General features: G+C 43.9%; 1 protein-coding gene across 31 annotated transcripts in view; it reads left to right on the top strand.

The window, feature by feature from the left end:
• Window positions 1-22,363, top strand: part of NFIX (nuclear factor I X) — a 1,406,323-nt gene that overhangs the window by 1,292,752 nt on the left and 91,208 nt on the right. For 12 of the 31 annotated variants that reach the window (XM_085600616.1, XM_085600603.1, XM_085600611.1 and 9 more), the window contains one exon: window positions 20,329-20,420. The exons of 9 other annotated variants lie outside the window; for them this stretch is intronic. In XM_085600616.1, the coding sequence (XP_085456742.1) occupies window positions 20,329-20,400 (72 nt within the window). In that variant the 3' untranslated portion in view covers window positions 20,401-20,420. Of the gene's footprint in view, window positions 1-11,016; window positions 11,159-20,328; window positions 20,421-22,363 lie in introns of all 31 variants that reach the window. 10 more of the 31 variants (XM_085600591.1, XM_085600595.1, XM_085600594.1 and 7 more) reach the window with 1 other exon arrangement.

Genomic DNA, 22,363 nt, shown 5'->3' with positions numbered 1-22,363 from the left:
CCTTTGAAAGTGGAGGTGGTCAGCTTGTTGAATCTGAATGGAGGGGGAGCGAAATTGGGGATGAGGTGTAATTCCAGATCCCAAGTATAATGTATGAGAAAACATGCCAGTTAGCCTTTTCCTTACTGCTTTTCTTTGCCTTTGGAAGTAAAAGCCTTGAAAGTAACTCAGCAGACTCTGAAGATAGTTTAGGCAGGCACAGAGTGTAAAGGGGTGGACTGGGAGTCTAAAGCAGCCCTTGTAAATTTTATCAGACCAGCCCTCATACTGCATGTAGTGAGTGAGCGAGCCTGTTCACTGCAAGGCAGGGTTTGCAGGAATTTAAAAAATAAATGCAAATATGGTGTGTTTTACTACACATTTTCCATTATAGAACCGTATCCAGTCATTGAATGGATGTATGACGTTTGGATACTTGGCTGCATGGCTCAGTGAATGAATTAATAATTGTATGGGTGAGGAGTGGGTAGATAAATTAATTCAAGAATGGATGACTATTAATAAAGCTTGTCAGCTATATGGAGCAAATGGTCTCAAAGTGCTGACCTAGGGTGGGTCTCCTAGTATTCATTTTAGCTTCCGCATCAAAACATCACCCTCCTGATTTAGCACCTCAAAGAATTAAACACATAGCATTAAGCTGTGATCTAAAATGAGAAAGAAATAAAAGATAATCACGTCGTAGTGTATAAATTGCACAACGTGAAACCTTGTATCATCATCACAAAACTTTATTTCACACCGCTCGAGTGCATAAAAGTGCATCAGCAAAACATTACAGTACAGATGATGATAAAAGGTTAAAAGAGAGCAAGAAAAATAAAAGGCAATACAATATACAATCATTTGACCAAAATATGACAATCATAAAAATACCACGATAAAAATAATACAGTACGAACGTTGATCATCTAAAAGAAGTGCAAATGCATTTGTCTAGCGACTCTAGCCAATAGCAGCAATCATGAGTTAAAAAGAAAAGGGTACCAGCAACTAAGGCAATTTCATAAGAGTACACCTGTGGTGACGTTACAGTTCGGATGGAACTCTTAAAAGAAAAGTGCAAGTACATTTGTCTAACCAATAGCAGCAATCAAGGGTTAAAAAGAAAAGGGTACCAGCAACTAAGGCAATATCATAGGAATACACCATAATGATGTTACAATCCGAATGAGGGTCTTGAACAAGAGATGCAGATGCATTTGTCTAGCCAATAGCAGCAATCATAAGTTACAATGGGTACCAACAACTAAAACAATGACTCTTAAGAAAAACAGTGACCGGGTTATTTAAAAGTCTTACGAGTTCTCACAGCAGCCAGTAAAAAGGAGGCCAGTACATAGCAAACAAAAGGGGTTTCTAGTTGGTATAATAATGAAAGTGCTAAAACCTTGTATCAATCCTGACTACACTTGACCATGTTGTGTTATCCTAGGCTTTTACTTTTTTCACAGTGCCTCCTTTTCTTTCATCATCACGAGGGCACATTTAACTACACTTCATGATGTGCGCTGAACTAAAACAAAATAATGTAATGTCTCTAAGAACACCCTAGGCCACATATAGGGGATAAAAGACAACTTACTTACCTCTTGGTTCACTAATAACGTCATCAAAAGGGAAGTGGTGGATGGGGCATGAATGTTTCTAAGTTCCTGATTAGAATCACTAAAAATTGTCACTCAATGCAGTGGTACATTTAAAATACTAAACTGAAATGGGTTTCAATGGCCACTTTTTGAAGACATACACTTTAGAATTTTGGAGAAACCTAAACATACATGTTATAGATTTTCTGAGTCAAGCAAAAGGCATACCTCTCGCCACCCATCCCCGGAACGTCAGTGCTGCTCATGGCAACCCTGTAGAGATAGGAACCAAACAAATACAAAAACAAGTGGTTTAAAAATAATTGTTTTGCATTGTTTTTTTGTGAAGTGCTGAAGCCCTACAGGTGGAAACACAGCCGTCCATACCCCCAGCAACAAAACAGGCTCCCACCAACAGCAAATAAGGCCCCCACCCTGGCCACCCACTGGGAAAATACCCAGTGCCCTGTATGGCTAAACAGGCCTGGAGATGAATGTATTACTCAATATACTAAATATTTTTCTCAAAGATGTTCCCAAACCCTATTTCCCTCCTATTACTCAAATGTATCATAATTCTGTTTCAAAGTCAATCTTGTCATTTCTGAAACAGTATTAGTTAGCAATAAATCTGTAGTTTAACTTCTAAAATGATTTTGGTCAATCATTAAATTGTTAACAAGATTATAATTTAGCCCCATATTCTTTGTGGGTTCTTTTTTATCCAAGAAGCAGACAATGTTTTTTAAACATGTTTTAGACCTGCTTTTCATTTACCTGCAACAATAGTCCGACATAGTAATTGCTACATTCTGACTAGTATAGTTGAAGCCATTCCAATGTTAGCACTGGGTACGCCAGCTTTTACTGCAGTATGTTAATGGTAAAAAAGTTATCGAATGAGCATTTAGCAATTTAAAACCCTTATAGTAAGGTAGGTTGATATATGATTTTAGAAATGTCCTTTAGGTTTAATGCAGTTTCTATGGTTTATGCAAGTTAAGAGGGAAATCGCATGTAAACAGGTGGTAGAAATTGTTTTGTGGTACATTGTGAATATCTGAAAGAGACAATTAGTTATGGATTCTTCACCTTAGAATTACCCCCAGGCGTCAGACTGGATCTGGAGAACTTTTTCCTTAGCAGTACCCCTGCGCGTCGATAAGTGGCGTCGGTCGACTCTGCATTCTACTTAGACTCCGCCCTCGCGCCCTAACGTCAGTTCTTTCTTTTTCCTCGCCAGCCAGCGCAGATCCGGAGAGAGAGGTACCTCAAGTCACTTTTTGACTCAGCTTTTGCGACTTTTGTTGACATCTTTTTTGAGCCGTCCAACTCCTGGTGCACGGAGGGATGTCACGTCGGACCGGTTTCAAGGCTTGCGACTCCTGTCGCAAATTGATGTCAGTCACGGACCCGCACCTCGTGTGCTTTTGGTGCTTGGGAGCACAACCATGACCCGAAGTCGTGTTCCGACTGCTGGGCCATGAACCCGAAGTCTTTGTGGGAGTGATCTCGAAAGCTTCTTGAGGCCCGGCAGTCCGCTCCGCGCCGTTCTTGGTCCCGGTCGAGAGGGAGGTCGCGGGACCGGTCGCGGAGCCACCACCACCACTCGTCCTCGAAGTGTTTGTCTTCGGGTAAGTCGAAGCACAGGAAGAAGGCGAAGAAGCATCGTCGCTCTTCAAGTTCTCCCCGTCCGTCGGCCGACGTGGGAAGCAGAAGGTAGTCATTCGGCTCTGCCCTTGGAGCCTGTTGGTTCGACTCCGCTCTTCCCTCCCTTTCCGGGAGCCAGAGCGACTTCTGCAACTTTTACGAATCCTTGCATTCCATCTTTGGGCAGCCCGACTCCACCGGCGTGCCCTCGGGCCCCGTGGACTCGGTTGGGGGCTCTAGGCGCCGCAGGGCCCCCAAGGATCCAGGGCTGGATCCGGATTGGCGCCGGTCGACCTTGTGACACACCTCCTCTGACACTGAATCCAGTGACAACACCTCCGTCCCCTCTGACGCCAGTTGTATCCCCATCCGGCGTCGACCCCAGCCTCCCCCTTGATGAGGATACGGAGCCGGACGGACCAGCGCCGACCGGTACTTTTGTACCCCTGTTCTCCCCTGATGTTTCTTACCGCCCTGAGTGGCTACCAGGAGAGGGTAAGGAGGACTGGGAGGGGTCTGTGGACCCTCTTGCAGACCAGTTAGAGGAACCGGACTGGAGAGAGGAGATGGGTGATGCCAGTGGTCTAGACACCTCCCCAGACCATGGCATGCTTTCTCCCCCTACCATGGCTATGGAGGAGGGTGCATCTTACGCAGTGGTGTTGCGCAGGGCGGCCGAGGCCTTAAACCTCTAGCTTCCTACAGTGGCTGTCAGGACTAACCTCCTGACCGAGGTGCTTCAGCCGGCAGCGGCCTCTTCGGAGCCCCTGCTGCCGTTCAAGGAGGCCCTCACGGACATCCTTTTAGGCACTTGTTCCAAGCCCAACACAGGGGCTCCATTGGATAGGATGATTGCCCGACGCCACCGCCTGACCCCGTCGACCCCACTTTCTTCTCTCACCACCCTACCCCTAAGAGCTTGGTAGTCAAAACTTTGACTTCCATGGGCGCCTTCCCTAACGCACCACCTGATAGGGACTCCAAGAGGCTGGACCACCTTGGAAAGAAGATGTTTTCTTCCTCCAGCTTGGGACTGCGGTCGGTGAACATGGCATGTCTCTTAGGCCGTTACTCCCACTCGGTGGGGGACACAGTTGCGCAGGTGCTGTCACAGTGCCCGGAAGAAGCCCAGGCTGTGCTCTCCCGTGCAGTTGCCGAAGGGAGAGATGCAGTGAAGTTCACCATCTGATGTGGGCTGGACACCGCCGACTCACTAGGCACGATTTCCACCTCCGTAGCCCTTAGATGCCTGGCCCAGTTGAGGTCTACTGGCTTTTAGGGTGATGTCCAAGCTACGCTTTTAGACATGCCCTTTGATGGCCGACGCGCGTGAGCGTTTTAAGGACTCCAGGGCTACCGCCAGGTCCTTGAGCCGCACATCCACCTCCCGCCCAGAGCAGGCTGCCTTTCACCCCTTTCGTGGCTACGGAAGGGGTGCCCAGCCACCTTCCACCCAGAGACACAGGCCAGCGCAAGCTGTCCAGCCTCTGCACGGCCGAGGATGTGGGACCCACCGTCGTGGGTCTGGGGGCCAGCGGGTGGGCCAGTCCACCTGCGCCCCCTCTGCAGCAGCCTCCAAACGCTCCTAGTCCGACCTTTCAGGGCCACCTTTTGCCAGTGGGCCTCAGGATTCGACATCACCTCCCCCACTCGCTCAACTTCAGGTCGGACGGGTGGTTTTTGCAGATAGTCCGAAGGGGCTACTCCCTCCCCTTCGCGACTACCCCTCCATCCATGCCACCTCTGACCCATCGCATGTCGGAGGATCACTTGGCCCTTCTCCAACAGGAAGTTACAGCTCTCTTGGCCAAGGGAGCCATCAGGCGCTTTCCTGCCGCAAAAGTAGGTCGTGGTTCTTATTCCCACTACTTTCTGGTGCCCACAAAGGACAAGGGCCTGCGTCCTATCTTGGATCTCCAGAACATCAACCACTTCCTCCGGAAGGAGAAGTTCAAAATGTTGACCCTGGCTCAGGTCCTGTCTGCTCTCTGCCCTGGAGACTGGATGGCATTCGCTGGGGTTCACCATCAATGTGCCAAAGTCACACTTGATTCCCTCTCAGAAGCTCCTTTTCATCAGAGCGGTTCTGGACACAGCGCAGTTTCGGGCTTATCCTCCCGAGCAGCGAGTCCGTGATATTCGGGCTATGATTCCGATCTTTCAGCCTCTATCCCGGGTTTCGGTCAGAATGGTGGCATATGCAGGCTCTGCAGTGGGACCTGATGTTCCAGTGGGCACAGCATCAGCGGAATCTTTCCGATTGCGTCCAGATCTCGGAGGGCACTACATGTCCATTGCAGTGGTGTCTAACGAACCAGGATTGCATCAACGGCAGATCCCTCTACCTTCCCCAACCAGAGTTCACAGTGGTGACAGATGCATCACTGCTGGGATGGGGCGCCACATGGAAGAGGGTGAAGATCAGAGCCCTCTGGTCTCCGGCGAAGTCCGGATTCCATATCAACCTTCTGGAGCTTCAGGCGATTCGTCTTGCACTAAAGGCATTCCTTCCCTCTTTAAGGGGAAGAGTAGTGCAGGTGTTCACGGACAATACCACCGCCATGTGGTACTGCAACAAACAGGGCGGGTGGGGTTGTGGACCCTATGTCAAGAGGCACTCCCACTACGAGCCGCTACTGTTCTGGTTGACATCACCTCTGTTCGCAGGGTGAATGAGCTACAAGCCCTTTCTTCTAAGCTTCCTTTCCTGGCTGTTCATTCGGACAAAGTTGTCCTCCTCACTAGGCCTTCTTTCCTTCCCAAAATGGTTACCTCTTTCCATATAGGACAGACCACCACTTTGCCCACCTTCTTTCCGCCTCTGCATCCTTCTAAAGAGGAAGAGAGGCTCCACCGTCTGGATCCAAAATGTGCGCTTTCGTTCTATCTGGATCGCACAAAACAATTCCGGGTGGATGACCAGCTCTTTGTTGGTTATGTGGGTGCCAAGAAAGGTCAGGCAGTGCAAAAACGAACCATTATCCTGATGGGTCATTCTTTGCCTCAAAATCTGCTATTCCTTAGCGAAAAAGGAACCTCCAGTGGGGTTGCGTGCCCATTCCACCAGGGCGACGGCAGCCACTACTGCTTTGGGACGTGGGGTCCCCCTTCTTGACATATGCCATGCAGTTACGTGGGCTTCACTGCACACGTTTACCAAACAATACTGCCTGGACAGCCAAGTCCAGAGAGATGGCTTCTTCGGCTGTTCAGTTCTCCAGGACTTTCTGGTGTGAACTTGGTTTGCAGACCCACCACCGGGGTTGGTATTGCTGGGGTATCTATTCTAAGGTGAGGAATCCATAACTAATTGTCTCTTTCAGATGAACAAGTTACTTACCTTTCGGTAACGATATATCTGTTAGAGACATAGATTAGTTATAGATTACTCACCACCCCACCCATCCTCCCCGTTCTAAGAACTGACTTGGTGATTGTTGGAACAATCTAAGTTCTTAATCAGTTTACTAGTCTCAGTTCTGACATTAGTGGGTGTTAACCAATTCAGGGCCCAAGTCGATAGAGCTGGCAGAGGGATCTGGAACGCTAAACAAATCCTAAAGTAGTGAGTCTTTATGACTTTTCTGAACAACAGATTGTTAGCTGTTATCCTCAGGTGAAGAGGCAGGGAGTTTTGTAAACTTTAGGCAGTACCTGTGAAGGATTGTTTAGTACTTGGAAGCACCTACATTTTGGCATTTACAGAATGAGAGTACTCTTACTCCTCGATTGTCACAAGCATCCTGAAATGGACTGGAGGTCAGCCAGGTTTGCGATAGTTAAGAGGTGTATAGTATAGTCAACAAACTTTGACCTTAACCTCTTCAGCGCTGCGCGGATTCCCGCGCGGTGCTGAAAGATCTGAGCGCGGGCGGGGCCATGACGGAACGGTTCCGTCATAAGCACAGCCCAACCGACGTGCATGACGGAACCGTTCCGTCATCGGCGTCGAAGAGGTTAATCCTTACTTCTATAGCAAACCAGTAAAGTTTCCTTTAGATTGGATGATTTGTTTGACTGGATTGAGTGAATGAATTGTTTGAATGGATTGAAGGTTTTGATGGTTTTAATTAATGATTTGCTGAACAGTTGAGTAAATTGTAAAGAAATACCTTGGTAGGTGAAATAAGTTCTATTGCTCTTTGTAGATAACGTCCTAGATCCTCCCTTCATATTGATGAATATCTTTTGCATATGCATAGTATATTGAACATTATTGAGAAATTAATGCCATACTGTATTGGCAGCCATCAATGGGAAATTTCCATTTTCAAGCCAAGGCTATGATGTAAATTCCATCATTTCCTGACTTGAAACAGCATGTTAGTGTCCAACTTTCTGTAATGGGTCACATCATTTATCCAGCATCTGATTTTTATATTTCTACTTCCTTTGCCTGCTATAGTAATAAAAATTGGTATATGGGTTAGCAACTGCTGTGATTAGATACACTGTTCTTCACTAAGGTTTTGGAAGAAAAGTTACAATCACCATTCTACAATCTTTATTTAAAGTCTCCAGTGCCAAATCACTAAAACATCTTGAGGCAAAGTTATTTTTCTGTAATAGGAAACATATGACTTATCACATGATAATAGTATCGATATTTCATAGTTTGAAAGACAGAGTTTGAAGATATTTTGGCAGCGGTGTGTTCTGTTACAAAGAATTCCCATTTACTCTGTAGAGACTAATAGCATTATAGGATATCCTTTTACATAGAGGTGGCTCTAAGGTGCATTTTCAACATGGTCCTGTTGTGTGGTAAACTGCCATTTTCATGATTGGCTTCCTGACGGAAAAAAGAAGTATAGTCCAATTTTTTATAGCAGTGTTCTCGGTTAGTCAAGCCATCTGGGAAATTGATATTATATCATTTAGACTGAGTACACTTTTTCAGACCTAGTTGCTTCTGTGGATATTGTGCCACTGTTCGACTCCGCCCTCTATTAATCCAGCGTCAGTTTTATTCCTAAATGCTCTGATATTGCCTAAAATGTTATATGTTTCAGAGTTTCTTTTCCTTCAGAGATATCATTCATGGAAATAGCTGTCTACCTCTTCAAAAAGTCGTCATTTCCTTTAATATTTCATCATGTTTTATAATGAAAGTTTACAGCCTTACACAGTTGTAATCTATGTGGGCTATCAAGAGCTAGTATTATTTTCTTGTTCCTGTAAGCAGGTGGACGTATTTTGTGATTTAGTACTGGTCACAGTGGTTCAAATATTAAGTGTCTCTTTAAGGTCCAAATAATCAATAAATGAGGAACACACCCATTACTGTATTTGCTGTTTGCTCCGGGAATTTTGTAAAAATATCACATACCATATTTGTGGTACCATTTCAGTGTGTCCCTTCTTCTGAATAAGCTGTATGTTTTGAGATTAAAATTGACTATGTTTCAGGGTGAAAACTAGTAGGTAGATGGGCCACTGATCTCCGTTTTCATCCTAATAGGACTTTCATATATTTAGCGGCTGGCTCCTTTTAGTTTTAGAGGGATTCGCAATAAATAAGATGTGGTGATTAGTTGTATAGAAGTGCACGTGCACATCTGTTGTGGATCAGATGGGTTGGTTATAAATGGTGTGTGCTTTAATTTCCATACTGACTAATCCACTGGTGACCCTACTAGTAGGTTTGTGGGCTTTTTCTGTGGTGCAGGACACAATTGGTAAGAGACAAACCGAAAGAATTTGGCTTAGGTTTTTGCACTGTGTTTAAAAAGGTGCATAATCACATGAGCTTGTGAAAAAAACTACCACGTTTCATACACCTCTTCTCTTTAGCAATGTTACAAAGTATTACCTTTATTTGCTGTACTGAAATTCATGATTTTTAAAATATCCCTCAACGGTTCAATATGAAGCAATAATTGTTCATGAAAATGTATCAATTCAACCAATGGAACGGTTCAAGAGTGTCCCTTAAGATTTTAACATCGCACCAAAGATTTCCTCCAAGTTCTAACTTATAGTACATTGAATAGAAATTAACAGTCTACTCCTGTAATTGAACTATTCATTGAATCATGTTTGAAACAAAAATAAAAGAATTTTTTAAAAAATTGAAAAGCTAATAAATGATCAGTTGTTTCTACAAATTCCATGCGAATGACCTGCATGAACTATTTTCTCAAACCACTTATTTTCAGTTCGCCCCCACCAAAACACCTGTTGCTATTCATGCATATTTAAACCCAATGAAAAATATGATCTAACTGAAGTGTCACTATGATTCCAATGGTGCTGTAGATTCGTGCTTGTGATGCTCCTTCACTTATTAGTTTCATTTCAATATCACAAACAATATGCTGGATTAGTACCATGAGGTTTTAGAAAAATAATCACTATCCGAATCTGGTCATCAGAATTTGTAAGTGCTTTGATAAGCTTTATTTGCTAAATTAAGCCCTAATTGAGAATTAGCAGGCTCCAAGGAACCGAATACAAATACAACGTGGAAACTACTCAATTAATGAAGTTTAGATATATTCCACTATTAAAGTTATGATGGTATTATTTTAACATAAGTTCATGCTACACAATTCCGCATTCCAAAAAGTACCAGCGATATTGCTGTGACTCTCTAGAGCATATTAGCAAACATTTCGCTTGCTGATTTCTTGGCGAGAGCTTGCAGATCTTAGCGTGCAGTTACTGAGCCAGTAGCGGTTGGATTTGTCACTTCACAGAGAAAAGAAACAACTATGAATATGGGTGGCAAAGACTGTGTACTTGATTGCACCCATCCCTTATCTGAGTATCCTCTTGATATCTGGTGGCTGAGCAGTAAGGGGTCTGATTCTTTACCCCTTTCCCATGCAGGTGATACCATGAAACAGATCCAAGGTGGGTATCTCCTTTTTAGTTACGTAGAAGAAGAATGCTGTTCCTCCTAGAGAGACATCATAAGATCTCCGATAAAGAGCTCCTTCGAGGGGTCCATTGGGCATTGCAGCGCCGGCCCAACTAGGAGCAGCCCAATGATGACCCATCTGGGTGTGAGAGGACACTCACTTCTGTTCACTCGGTTCCCCGGATCCAAAGTATCAGCTTCCCGGTCCCAACCAACAGCTTATCTTTTTTTCCTTATTCTGTCTCTCCTGGATGAACGGGATCCTTCTTCTAATGTAACTATGATATATTAGGAGCGTTGGTTCTGGACCTTATAATCAGCTCCTAGTCCCTCCCTTGATTTACTATCTCCTTTTTAGGACATGATGGGGATTTTGCAGAATTCATAGAGAATACTGCTCTATAAGTCTGTCTTCACCAGCCATCCAAACAAAATGCATAGCCATGCACCTATAAAAAAACGTCATGATCAAACAGCGCTTTGACAAATTTTTAGCACCCTTTTTATACCTCAATGCAATATCTACATTCACATCCACATTTACATGGTTTTTTGCATTTTTTACAAATATTTATTTAGCGTTCATAGCTCTTAATATTGCAGAGTCCAACTCAGTGCAGGATAAACATGCCCATTTTAACTTATGAACTCAGACAAAGTTCAAAGATTTTATCCAATACCCTTAGGAAAATATTTTGAAACCCCTACTCTCTGGTCTATGAAAATGCAATGGTTCGCCCCAGTGAAGGTTCAGTGACTTCAGGAGTCCTGAAAAAGGATAGATGACATGGTAGAATCCTCTTGAAGGTCAAAATAGAGATTTTAAAACTAAGAACGGGGGATACTGCATCTTTAAAGTTGTCTGAATTTTTTTCAAACCTAGTTCATGCCTCCTTGTATTTATGTTGTTCGCAGCCCAACGGTAGTGGCCAGGGAAAGGTCACGGGGTCTTTTTTGCTGCCGCCCCCTCCACCGGTGGCCAGACCAGTTCCCCTTCCTATGCCTGACACAAAATCCTCAACCCCAGAGGGCGGATCCACGGCACCAACATCACCCTGTAAGTGGATGTTACAGCAACACTTCCTTATTGCACGAGAGCCATCCATTGGCCGGGAACGTGGGAGAGGGGTGGGGCAGGGAATCTTAAATGATGGGTAATGGCGGGGGAATAGATTGATTTTTGTTGAAAATCGACTGGGGACGTGAAATCATCACATTATCTGCATTAATTTTTTATGCCATCTCCCTACCCTCCCCACCTTCCACCGCCTACCCATCACACCCCTCAGCCTAAAGATGCAGTAGCCCTCCGCTCTTTGTTTAACCCGCGTAGGTTAAGTCCTTGTGCCATGGCATGCACACTGGCCTGCCGGTGGCAATGATTACAGAGCAGATCCAAGCAACTAAAACTATTGACACGTTTTGAATGCCCAAAGCGATACAACGCCCTTCCATGTGCAGTGATCTTTTTGGGAATTGTTAGGGCCTTGTATATCCCAAAATAGGGGTTTACTCAGAGTGGTGAGGACCTTTATGTAATAAAGATGTGTTAGAAAACTTTGTGTCCTAGGCTTGTGCTGAAAAAGCGGACATGTCCTTTGGCCCTGTTTCTTCAAGAACATTCTTATTGTGAAGCGTTTGCACCCTTAACTCCTCAGTCCTAAAAGTATCATGCAGGATCAAGGTGCGAATAGCAGAGCAGGAAACTCTAAAATCAGCATGCTTGTTTGGAGAACTTGTATGAAAGGACTGGTTTCTCTGATCATTTTCTGGCCTTGGGTTCTAATGCTACAGTCATTGTGTGTGTTACACAACCACTACATAAAAGGGGCGGTGGTAAGCATGGAGAAGCAAAGAGGTTAGAAAGGGTTACGCCATCCTCGCTGGTCAGTGAACCTTAAATGGTGCAAGTCTGGGCAACTCCTTTCACCACATTCTCTCAAATTAGAGATGCTGATAATAAATAAGTCACTCCAATCAGGCTCCATGTTTTAACAGCCTATGTAAGGTAATTCTGGTAGTCAGAGTCCTGGATCATAATGGGAGGTTGAAGCACACAGCAGGTCCTTGGCCCTGACTCACTCCCTGCTTTTTTTGCTCAGTCACTAACCCTCTCTGCTGTTATCATCACCCCTCGCTGCTTCCTTCTCATGCACCTCCAGTTGCTGATCTTTTTTTCTTCCTTTGGTGTGTCTTCTCCGCTACCCCCTCTCTGTACTTCACTTTGTGTTGCCTAGATGTTACCTGTTTGTGAGTTTGCAGCTGCCTTCCTGAATATCCGCCGGGGTGGATCGATTTCTTCCCCTGAATATGGCGCTTGTATGATGTTGTGGGGGTCCATGCACTGTACCTCTGTTGCACAAGGGCCTGGCCAAGGCTGAGAATGTAATGTGTATTCCAGTCAAGTTATGATAGTGTTCCTTGTCTTCTCAGCCCCCACCCACTCATCGCTCCGTCCACCTATATCCACTCTTACATAACTCATCATTCACTCCCTACACATAACACAAAGTATCCAGTGCACCCATCCATCACGCTATCTACCACCCTGTCACTCCACCCATGCACTCATCACATGAGCCTATCCACTCACATCACTCCATATCCACCCATCCTTGTCCTCATACTCCTGATCAGGGGGGATGCTGGCTGGACGGAATCAGCCTTCTAAAAACACCCACATTTTTCCAGTTTGGCTTTGGAGTGAAAATCTTAACGCTTTAGAGTTAAAGCTTCTAAACATACATTTTATCATACACTATAAACAGATTGAGGCTGGATACACACAGGGACGGCCAAATGAGAGAGGCTAACCCACAGAATATAAAGGAAGTGCACACTGACAAATACACAGACGTCAAATGATTGCTTAGTCTGTTCATTGCAAATGAGGCAGATTCTCAGCATGAAAGTTAGAAAAGGAATAGAATCATAGCCACAACAGTGGAGAGCAATAAAAAACACGGGGGGGGGGGGGGCAAGATATTATTGAGAAGCAGAAAGCCTTTTCTTAGACTCACCTAGAGAAAATATTACTAAATATTACTAAGTCAAAGGGGCCATACGAGTCAAAAATCCCATACAGCAATGAATCACGACAAAAAAGTATGATTTGTCATATATTGAAGGCATAAACACAGTTAGAAAACAAATAGGCGCTTTGTGTGGTGGTGCAGAGCAGGTGCTCAGGGACATAATAAGAAATATGCACAGCAGAGTAAAAAAAAAACGGAGAAGATATTTTTTTCAGTAATTCCTAATACAGGTACTGAGTACTTCAAAGGTGCAGGCCTTAACAAAGTGCATTTCACCAATTTAGTAAATTCGTCGACATTTCCTACCAAGGCATCTATTTACTACAGAGTCTTCATCATGACACAAACAGGTAGCAGCCTCTTAATGCTTCAACTTCTGAACAAGCAATTGTTCGGTCCGGAACTGCCCTGAGATTGTTTTACAATCTGTCAGTTGTATTTGAACTTGTATGTGCACCATGGAGAATTCCACAAGAGGGTACATTATTTTGAAGTTTATTTTCACTAAGCATTCTGACTTTCCTGCTTCTAGTGGCAGTTTTATATGGCAGATTAAGAGTTTGCTACCTGTTCTTGTGCTGATAAAGACCTATTAGTAAATAGATACCCTGGGTCTAAACATGGACACATTTACAGTATGGTTTGCCATGAAATGCGCGTTTCTTTTAAGGCCTGAACCTTTGAAGTAGTCAGTGCCTGTTTAAGATTCACTGTAAAGACCCTTTTCAGTGTTTAAGTTTGTTTAATTTACCTTGCTGTGCACATATATTATTTTTTCCACTGAACACCTGCTCTGCGTTGCCATACAGCACCCACTTGTCTTTGAACTGTGTTTACTGCGAACTCTGACTACGATGTTTCATATTTTCGTGTTGTGTTTTATTGCTTCATGGGGTTGCTGGACTTGTGGGTCTCCCTTGACTTGATCATATGTTCTCTCAATGAGTCGGCGGGAACGCTGAATGTTTTCGACACGGTACTAAAGACATTACCCTGACAGCCTTTTCCTTACACTAAGATGCACAAGGAGAAAAACATAGATACGCTACAAGACACGTGACAAAACGAGACCAGGAAATACACCCGAACGGAGATTGGAAGCTACGGAGATAGTCCGAGAAGGACACATGGGGGACCAAAAGACAGGGAAAGTCCCACAGAGGCAGCCAGGAAGGGGAGGGACTGAGAACTAAAAAAAAATGCCAACCACCAATACTGATAATCAGACAAGCAGGAGACTCACACTAAGGTAACCACATACATTTTGTATATGAAAGACAGAGAAGACGAGTGTGCATACAGATTGACAGGCACAAAGAGATTCATTAATCTACGAACGAGGTCAAACCAGAAAGTGACTAACACAATGAAAGACAATCCCTAAGAGATAAACTCTCGAGCAGACGATAGAGATAATGATGGAGAGGTAGAGGGACTGAGGCACGCACGTGTCCAACAACGTCAGGGAGGCTGGCAGAACCACGGAAAGCAAGCAGAAAGACTGAGGGATCCTTAGACAAGCGTAAGAGCTTCTCCGAGGTCCACCTGGAGCTAAAGGGAGGGACTTTCAAACACAAAAGCTGCCAGAGAGGGACTAACGGAGAAGCACTGCGCCAGACTGAGACAGGCACAGCGCCTCATTCCAAAGTGCCGCTGCTCCGGAGAGTCTTTATCTAATGACACATTCTTATTGCCAAACTCGGACTCTGGGAACCCTTTTTACTCTTGCTGTACCAGGAGATACCTCATTATCCATGACATTAGGCTGAGGTCACATTCTGCCATCAAAAAGAGACAACGCTGATAGGGAGGCATGCGCCTTTTTTGTAGAAAGCAGCTCGTGTGATCCAAGGGCATTGAGTGTTTGAGTATTGTTTCGGGTAGTGGTGCAATTTGTCTGTGGTGAACTGCCTTGAGTGTTGACTGTAGTGCTTAGATACTTACACCATCAGACAGGATTCTGATGCTTGTTCAGAATGACAGAAAAGCATTCTCGCTTCTCCTCATTTTGCATCGGTGGGCCTGATCCTCAATTCAAAAGAAGATGCTCCTTGTCAGAGTCTTTACTGGGCCTAGCATCCAACCAGTACTAACAGCCCGGCTTTGGACAGCACCACGTTTCTCTACCTCTCCAAAGAAACAGGAGGCAGGGAGCTCCGAGCCCGCTCTCAGAAATCTTCCGAAACAGTATCTTTCGACTCCAGCCTGCTTAATGAAAACTGCCTCCTTGGGGCCTGCAGTTCTCTCAGCTTCAGGTTAGGCCTTTTACTCTTGAAGGATCTAGTTGCATTGTTTGTGTCGCTCCAGCGTCCAGTGCCTGTTCAGAGTCCCATTGCTTCTGCTACCCAGAATTGATCAGGGGCCTTGCATCTGGTATAAAGCCCTTTGTGTATTCCTTTTGGTGCCAGAGACTCTAACTACAAGAAATCAGTGCTTTCGACAGCATGGGTACTGGAAACCAATGTGCCTCGGAGATGTAATGCTACTGCCTGTCACTTTGGACTCCACCTGTGATCAGACTCATCATTTTGACAGTGCAATCAATAATATAATGCTGCTAGTAGTCGACGTGATCTCGCAGAGACCTTCAAATGGTACAAATAGTTCTCAGAGTAATCACAATCTTCAAGATGCTTGTAGGGTAAACATGATTTCAAAGTCTGCTCTGAGTTTGAGTTAATGCAGCATTAATGCAAGCTAAGCGAAATTCAACAAGAGGGATACTGTTTTGAGGGCGCTTTAACCTTTAACCAAACCTTTTAAAGACCTGGTCTTTGGGACTTCCTCATGCATCTCTGTCTGTTTCTGAACTGTATCAGGAACCATACATTTGCCTTAATAATTCTGCACCACATCTGTCCCCCATTTTCCCGTTGTATATGGGGAAACAATTAAGAACAATGTGTCAAAGAAAATGTACATGTCATGTTCCTAAGCTCTGGGTATAGATCTATAATTCAATACGATACCAACTGCTACATTGTAATTCATTGAAAAGTAGGCGTAATCCGTCCTAGAAGCACAGGTCTCTGCCCTCCATCATAAAGAATATGAGTGGCTAGTATGTAAGATAGCTTAGATACTTAAGCCTCAGTGGCCTGTATGACTGGACTAATCGGCCCACCAAACAAATGCTGTCAAGTTTCAGAATATGCACAATGGCTATGTATGAAGTGTGTTTACATTTAATGAGCAGGAGATAGGTGTGCCCTCTCACTAAAGACTATTGGCTCCACACTCTCCTCCTTCTATGCTCTTCATGGTTAGATTGAGCTTACTTAAGCATAAGTGGTCCTTCATATCTTACAAACATCTTCGTGGAAACAATGCTCTACTAGAATGTCATACATGCTTGGGTTACTTCTAGCAGTTTTTCTATTCTATCCGAAAGGAAGATTGAGGGCTATTGGTAGACTTGCAAAACACCTATTGTCAAAACCCAATTGTTTAATGATACTTGAACATCTCCAGTTCTGGCACCTGTCATTTGGACTTAGATTGGCACGTCAGCAATTTGTAATATGGCTGGCATGGTCACTACACACCTGCAGTGGCATGAAGTGCTCAAATACCCTTACAAATGGCTTATGAAAGCAGTCTCCTATTAAGAATCATAGTTTTTTTTTTAGCTGCACCATCTTTGGTTTTCATCAAACACTGCGGAGTCATTTCTACTTGCCATAGGGCGAATTCTGATCATCATTGCATACAAAACTATTCCGTTGTTTCTTCCCACATGCAGTTAAAGGGCAGATCCTAAAGAGAACCTTGCCACTTTGTCATTCACAGCAAACTCGCCAAAGAGATACCTTTCTTTGTCTTAATGGTGTTGAGCATTTTTCTTCCTTCACAGGCAAGGCTGTTGATGTCGTCGCTTCTGTGCGCACTCAAGATGCAGTGGTTTCCATATCAAGGAAACATGCAGGAGTGTTGGTGGTCAGAAAAAAATTCATTTAGTAACTTTGGCAGACCGAAGGGAAGTTATTACAGACTTCCAATCGCTAAGCACTGTTGATTCACGACATATGAGAAAGGTGGAGAAGCAGGGGTTAACTAGGAGAACATAAGGTGGGTGACTTATGATTGGACAAGGAGGCTTCTCTAAACATAAACGTATTTGAGCTGATAGACATCCGTCAACCTATACATTCATTAGGTAAACAGTTAGAAGATGAGAACGTTCTGGTGCAAATGGACAATTCAACTGTCCTGCACTTTGTCAACAAGAAGCAGTTGTAAGTTTCAGCCCTTCTGAAAGGGAGCAATGACGCAGCATCTGGAACAATTTTTCGGGGTATCTCCAATCATGCTATTGACCTGGCTGGGAAAGGCTACTACAAAGTGGATGCTGCAGGAAGGCAAGTCTAGATCTTATAAGTGAAATTCCTTCATGTGACTAATCACAACAAGATCCTGTCTACTCCTTGGAGATGACTAGAAAAGAGCGCTTGTAGATCCACTGTTGTTACCTTGGTCACCTACCTAATATGGCTGTTTACCTCTATCAGCTGTTCCTACAAACGTTACACACATTTGGAGCTCCATGTTTCTTTTAGCACTCAACTGCTAAAAAGAAATTGGTTCTCAGATGCTTTGATTCTTGCCTAAGTAAAGTAATAACTTCTGGGATTCCCCCCACCCTCCCTTCAGTATTTCAGCATCAGCGTTGCAGCAGGAGATGAGAAGTCTTCACTTGCACATATAAGAAACTGAGATTGGAGGTTCTTAATCTTCCTCTTCCAGGAGGCATTTTTGGTGTTCTGGTAGGTGTTAGACAAGAAAATACAAGATCGGTGGAGTTGGCTGAGATTTTTTCAAAAGCGTAATTCAAACTCCTTGACACTTTTTTGTGTTCAATCTTAAGTGTCCTTGAATTTGCACTAAGGAAAAAAGTCAAAGACTTCATGTTTCCACTACTCGAGGTTGCATGACTGCTTGTTAGTCTTTCGCCTTAGGTTGGAGGAGTTTTTTTTTTTTGGGACAACTGCTGTTTCCCAAAATGTATTAGATTTCTTCCAGATCTTTTCTCATCAACTCAATAGAATCTGAATGTAGAACTGACTCCCCATTTGAGTCCACCCAGAGTCTAGTCAAAGTTGCTAGTTTAAATTCGTGATACTGAAAGCAACTATTTTAGTTGTCATTATGTCTCTCAAAATGGTAAGAGAGCTTTATCTGTGATCAGATATTTTGGCCAAAAATGTCTCTACTGAGGATAAAGTGGGGCTGATGATGAACTCACTGGTTTGTTCTGAAAGTGTCCCCTAAGTGCCACATAATCACTGCATGTCATGTTACATCGTATTTATAAAGTGCAGTGTTTGCCATTTATGAGGCTTCTTGGTACAAGAGCACTCCATGGGCTTTTCTTCCACCTCCCCATCCTTGTACGGGAGAGGAGGACCTGTGTAAATTGGAGCCTTATAACGACCTAAGCCATTTTATGGCATAATTAGATAAATGTCGTATGGACTAGCTACCATTTGTGGTCTATTTTGCTTCCCCTAAAGATAGTCAGCTTTCAAGAACATTGCACCTTGATGAATAGTGGCTTGTGTTAGGGCTTTATATGAGGCGGCAACCAAATTTTACTTACCCAAAAGATTTTAATTTCAGCTACATTTTTCCCCGCCAACTCTTTTTCTAAACTTTATTATCTTGAATCTGATACTCAAGCTGTGACACTGCTTGAGATCTGTTTTTCAACACCTTATTAGGAATTTCCTTGCATTCTTTTTGTATGATGCACTTGTGGTCCACCCTGTGTGAAGGTTTAGGCATGGCTAGCAGAGTTTTTTAAATGATAAAGAAATGGCAGAATATACTTTCAACGAGTTACTTAGTTTCTGTAGCAATGGCTTTGATGGATTTGGCCTTTCAGAATCTTATTCTTCATTGCCCAACCAACCCTAGTCAGTTACTTCAAAGTGTTCTTTTGTCTTCTGTTTTGGAAAGTATCCATTGATTGAGTGTGCACCTTATTTACCTAAAGGTGTCATCACTTTGTTGCTATGTTTGACTTCACCTTTTACTGCAAGAGTAAAAATAACCTTTCTGGAGTCAGAGTGGGGTGGATGAGACTGTTTCAAAAGAAAAAGAATTTCTAGAGAGAAAAGGGTATTCACCAAAATTATGGGCGCCAAAGAAAAGTTACATAATCTTCCAAACTAGGACCCATGCACATATCTGCCAGTGTGCTCCGAATCTGTTTGGCCATAGCTCCTGATTCTTGCTATACTGAGGCCTTCCACACCTCCTAATTATTCCATTATGAGATGCAAGCACAGATCTACCAATTCACACCTAACCTGACGTGCCACACCCCTTGGTTCTTCCATTACTGAGACCCAATCATAGATCTATCAGTGCACCCTGAGACTGCCCTGCAGTTCCCCCTGATTCTTCCATTGTTGAGACTGACACATAGGTATACCAGTGCCCTCCGAACCAGCCGTGTCACACCCATGGTTCTTCACAGGCTGAGGCCCAATCACAATCTACTAATGCACCCCGAATCTAACTTACGCCTTCTTTGATCTTTCCCTACCAGGGTCACTATACACAGTTCTGCCGACCCACCTCCAGCCCTGCATGCCACACTCCCCTATTCCAATACTGAACCCACACACAACTATTCCAATGCATATACACAGCACCCTGCAACACCATCTGAACTTCTAGCACTGGGACCTACACCACTCCTCAACGCAACCGAATACCTAAGTTTCCATTCAATGCCCCCTTTGTCTTTGCACCTCGCAGACCACCCTGCAAGTTCAATTCACATCCTACCCAACCACGATGTCAGGATTTCATTCAGTACACTGCCAACCAGCTTGGCACAAGAGCAGGCTGACGGTTGGTATTGCTTTGCCAAGCTTCTGCCTTGCATTGCTCTTATTCTGTTGTTTCTTCTTTCGCAGCCAAGCATGTTGGTACAGTACGCACGACTTTGTGCACAGAATTGTGCCCTAGGCCCCATAACCACTGTGCCATCATTGCACATCAGCCTACTGGCAGTGCTGGGACCGTGCTCCTGTTCATAACCATGTATTGCCTTATTTTCAACATTATTCACTCCATTGTCTCTCCGCCCCCTTCATCCAGTGATTCTAAATCGTGCCTCTCTTTCTCTCCCCTTTCCTTCCCCCTTTCTCTCTCTTTGCCTGTATGTGCGTGTCTCTGTGTTCAGCATTCTCAGCGCCAGGCTCCTCAACTGCCAACCGGTTTGTCAGCATCGGACCCCGGGACGGCAACTTTCTAAATATCCCACAGCAGTCTCAGGTAAGTGGAGGAGCTCGTAGGCGGGCTTCGGCTCTGGGCACAACTTCTCTGTCAGCAGGGTCTCATTTGGTAGATCAAATGATAGACTAGAATAGCAGTTCTCAGCTTTCTCATAGATCCGAGGTAGGCGGTCTGGGCCAAGTGGACTGCCAAATTTAAGGGGAAAAAGATCAAATAAAAAAAAAAGGGAAAAAATAAAAATGGCGCGGGTGCCGGTTGTATGGTTTGTCTAGGGCGCTGTTAGCTAGTATATGGTCCTTGGGGCAATCCAATATGCCAAACAGTAACCTGGGTCAACCTGTACACAAGTAACAGTGCTTAACTAAGGACACATTCTAAAATTCCTAAATTATTTTTTAATACATAATTTAAGGAAAGCAGAAGAGCTACCCAATAAATTCATATCTAATCAACAAAGACACATATAAAGATATATTCGCCCCAGAGTGGCAAATTATTGCTACCCTAGGACGAGTATATCTATATGATTAAGTATGTGTTCATTGGCTCGCTCCTCTTCTGTATTCATTGCATTAGTAATTATGTCACTTTTTTTATTTGGGTATTAGAATGAGTCCTTCAAAAACCACCGTTACTTATGTACAAGGCAACTAGGCTAGGGCCACCCTGCTTCTTTTGATATTCTCTCAAATGGAGTCCTGCCATGGCTTTTATGTTTTCCTAAAGCACTATTTCCATCCCTTTATAAAAAGACTGTTTAAAGGGCAGATTTAGCATATATCCGTTGTTTTTCCTACCCATTTTGTATAGTAGTGTATTGTAATTGCATTTATTTAGTGCTTACTACCCCTGACGAGCGCTTCCTACCCCTGATGGGGTATGAAGCACTTTTTCGGCGAGTAGCACGCTACTCCAGAACCCAAAAAGGATTAGTTATGATCTCTCTACCTCTATTATTGTTGCTTTGTTAAATCTGTATCTCTCCAGTACTGTAACCTAAATTAATAAATTAAATCACGGGAATCTGTAAGACTTTTGCCGGCAACCCGGCTCATTCAGACTTGGGACTACAGCGACTCACAGCTATTAAAATGGCAATTAAATGTCTCAGTGAGTTTGACACTGTTTTCGGACCGACAGGTAAACTATATGAATCTTGACAAGGCCATCTCAGTTTAACATCCTTTCAATCTCAGTCCATTAAGTGCCATTAAAATTGTGACTCATAATACCTCTTATTTGCCACCAGTTAGTGACAGCAAAACAGAGAAGTGAAGTGCCTCATAAAAGATCGTTATTTTAACAGATACCTCAAGTGTTGGTATGGTATGCAGAGTTGATCAGCTTGTCGAATAGGTAGGCTCGTTTAATTTACATAAGGGTGCAAGATCCCATCACTTCTAAAATATAGATACACTGTGTCTTTCTGATCAAGGTCAAGAGGTGTTTATCTAGTACCACAGAGATGCGGAACTGAAGACCCATAGAGGATAAACTCAGCTAATTGGCGTAAGGGGTCAGGATCTGTCGCTTTTAGGTTGAAGGCACCAGCGAGCTTAGAGTCAAGGCTCTGTGGCAACAGAATCTTCAGTTTCTAAATTTGGTAGGTTCAGAAATTGACAAACAAGCACAAGGTCTGCCATTTCTCAGCTTTAGAAGTACAGGATATTTTCCCACTGGGCTTGGATGCCTCGTGGAATTGGCAGGAGGGTGCACAGTCTGACCACAGTTGGAGTGGATCAGCTCAGGTGATTGGTACAGAGTACAGAGCTTGTCACTTCTATACTGGAGGAAACCAAAACCTGCCATCTGTAGACTTTTGAGATTCAGAATTTGCTGTCTCAAAGCTGGCTTTGCTAGAAAGATTGGAAGATGGATAAGAGGCTGCTCCTCCTAGATTAATAAATCAGATAGAGCCTGTCAGTTCTTGGTATGGATAGGCTCAGTTGACTGGCACAGGTTATATAACCTGGGACTTGTAT

The sequence above is a fragment of the Triturus cristatus genome, chromosome 4_2 (genome assembly GCF_964204655.1).
Source record: "Triturus cristatus chromosome 4_2, aTriCri1.1, whole genome shotgun sequence".
Lineage (NCBI taxonomy): Eukaryota > Metazoa > Chordata > Amphibia > Caudata > Salamandridae > Triturus > Triturus cristatus.
This window is presented reverse-complemented; position numbering and strand designations above follow the sequence as displayed.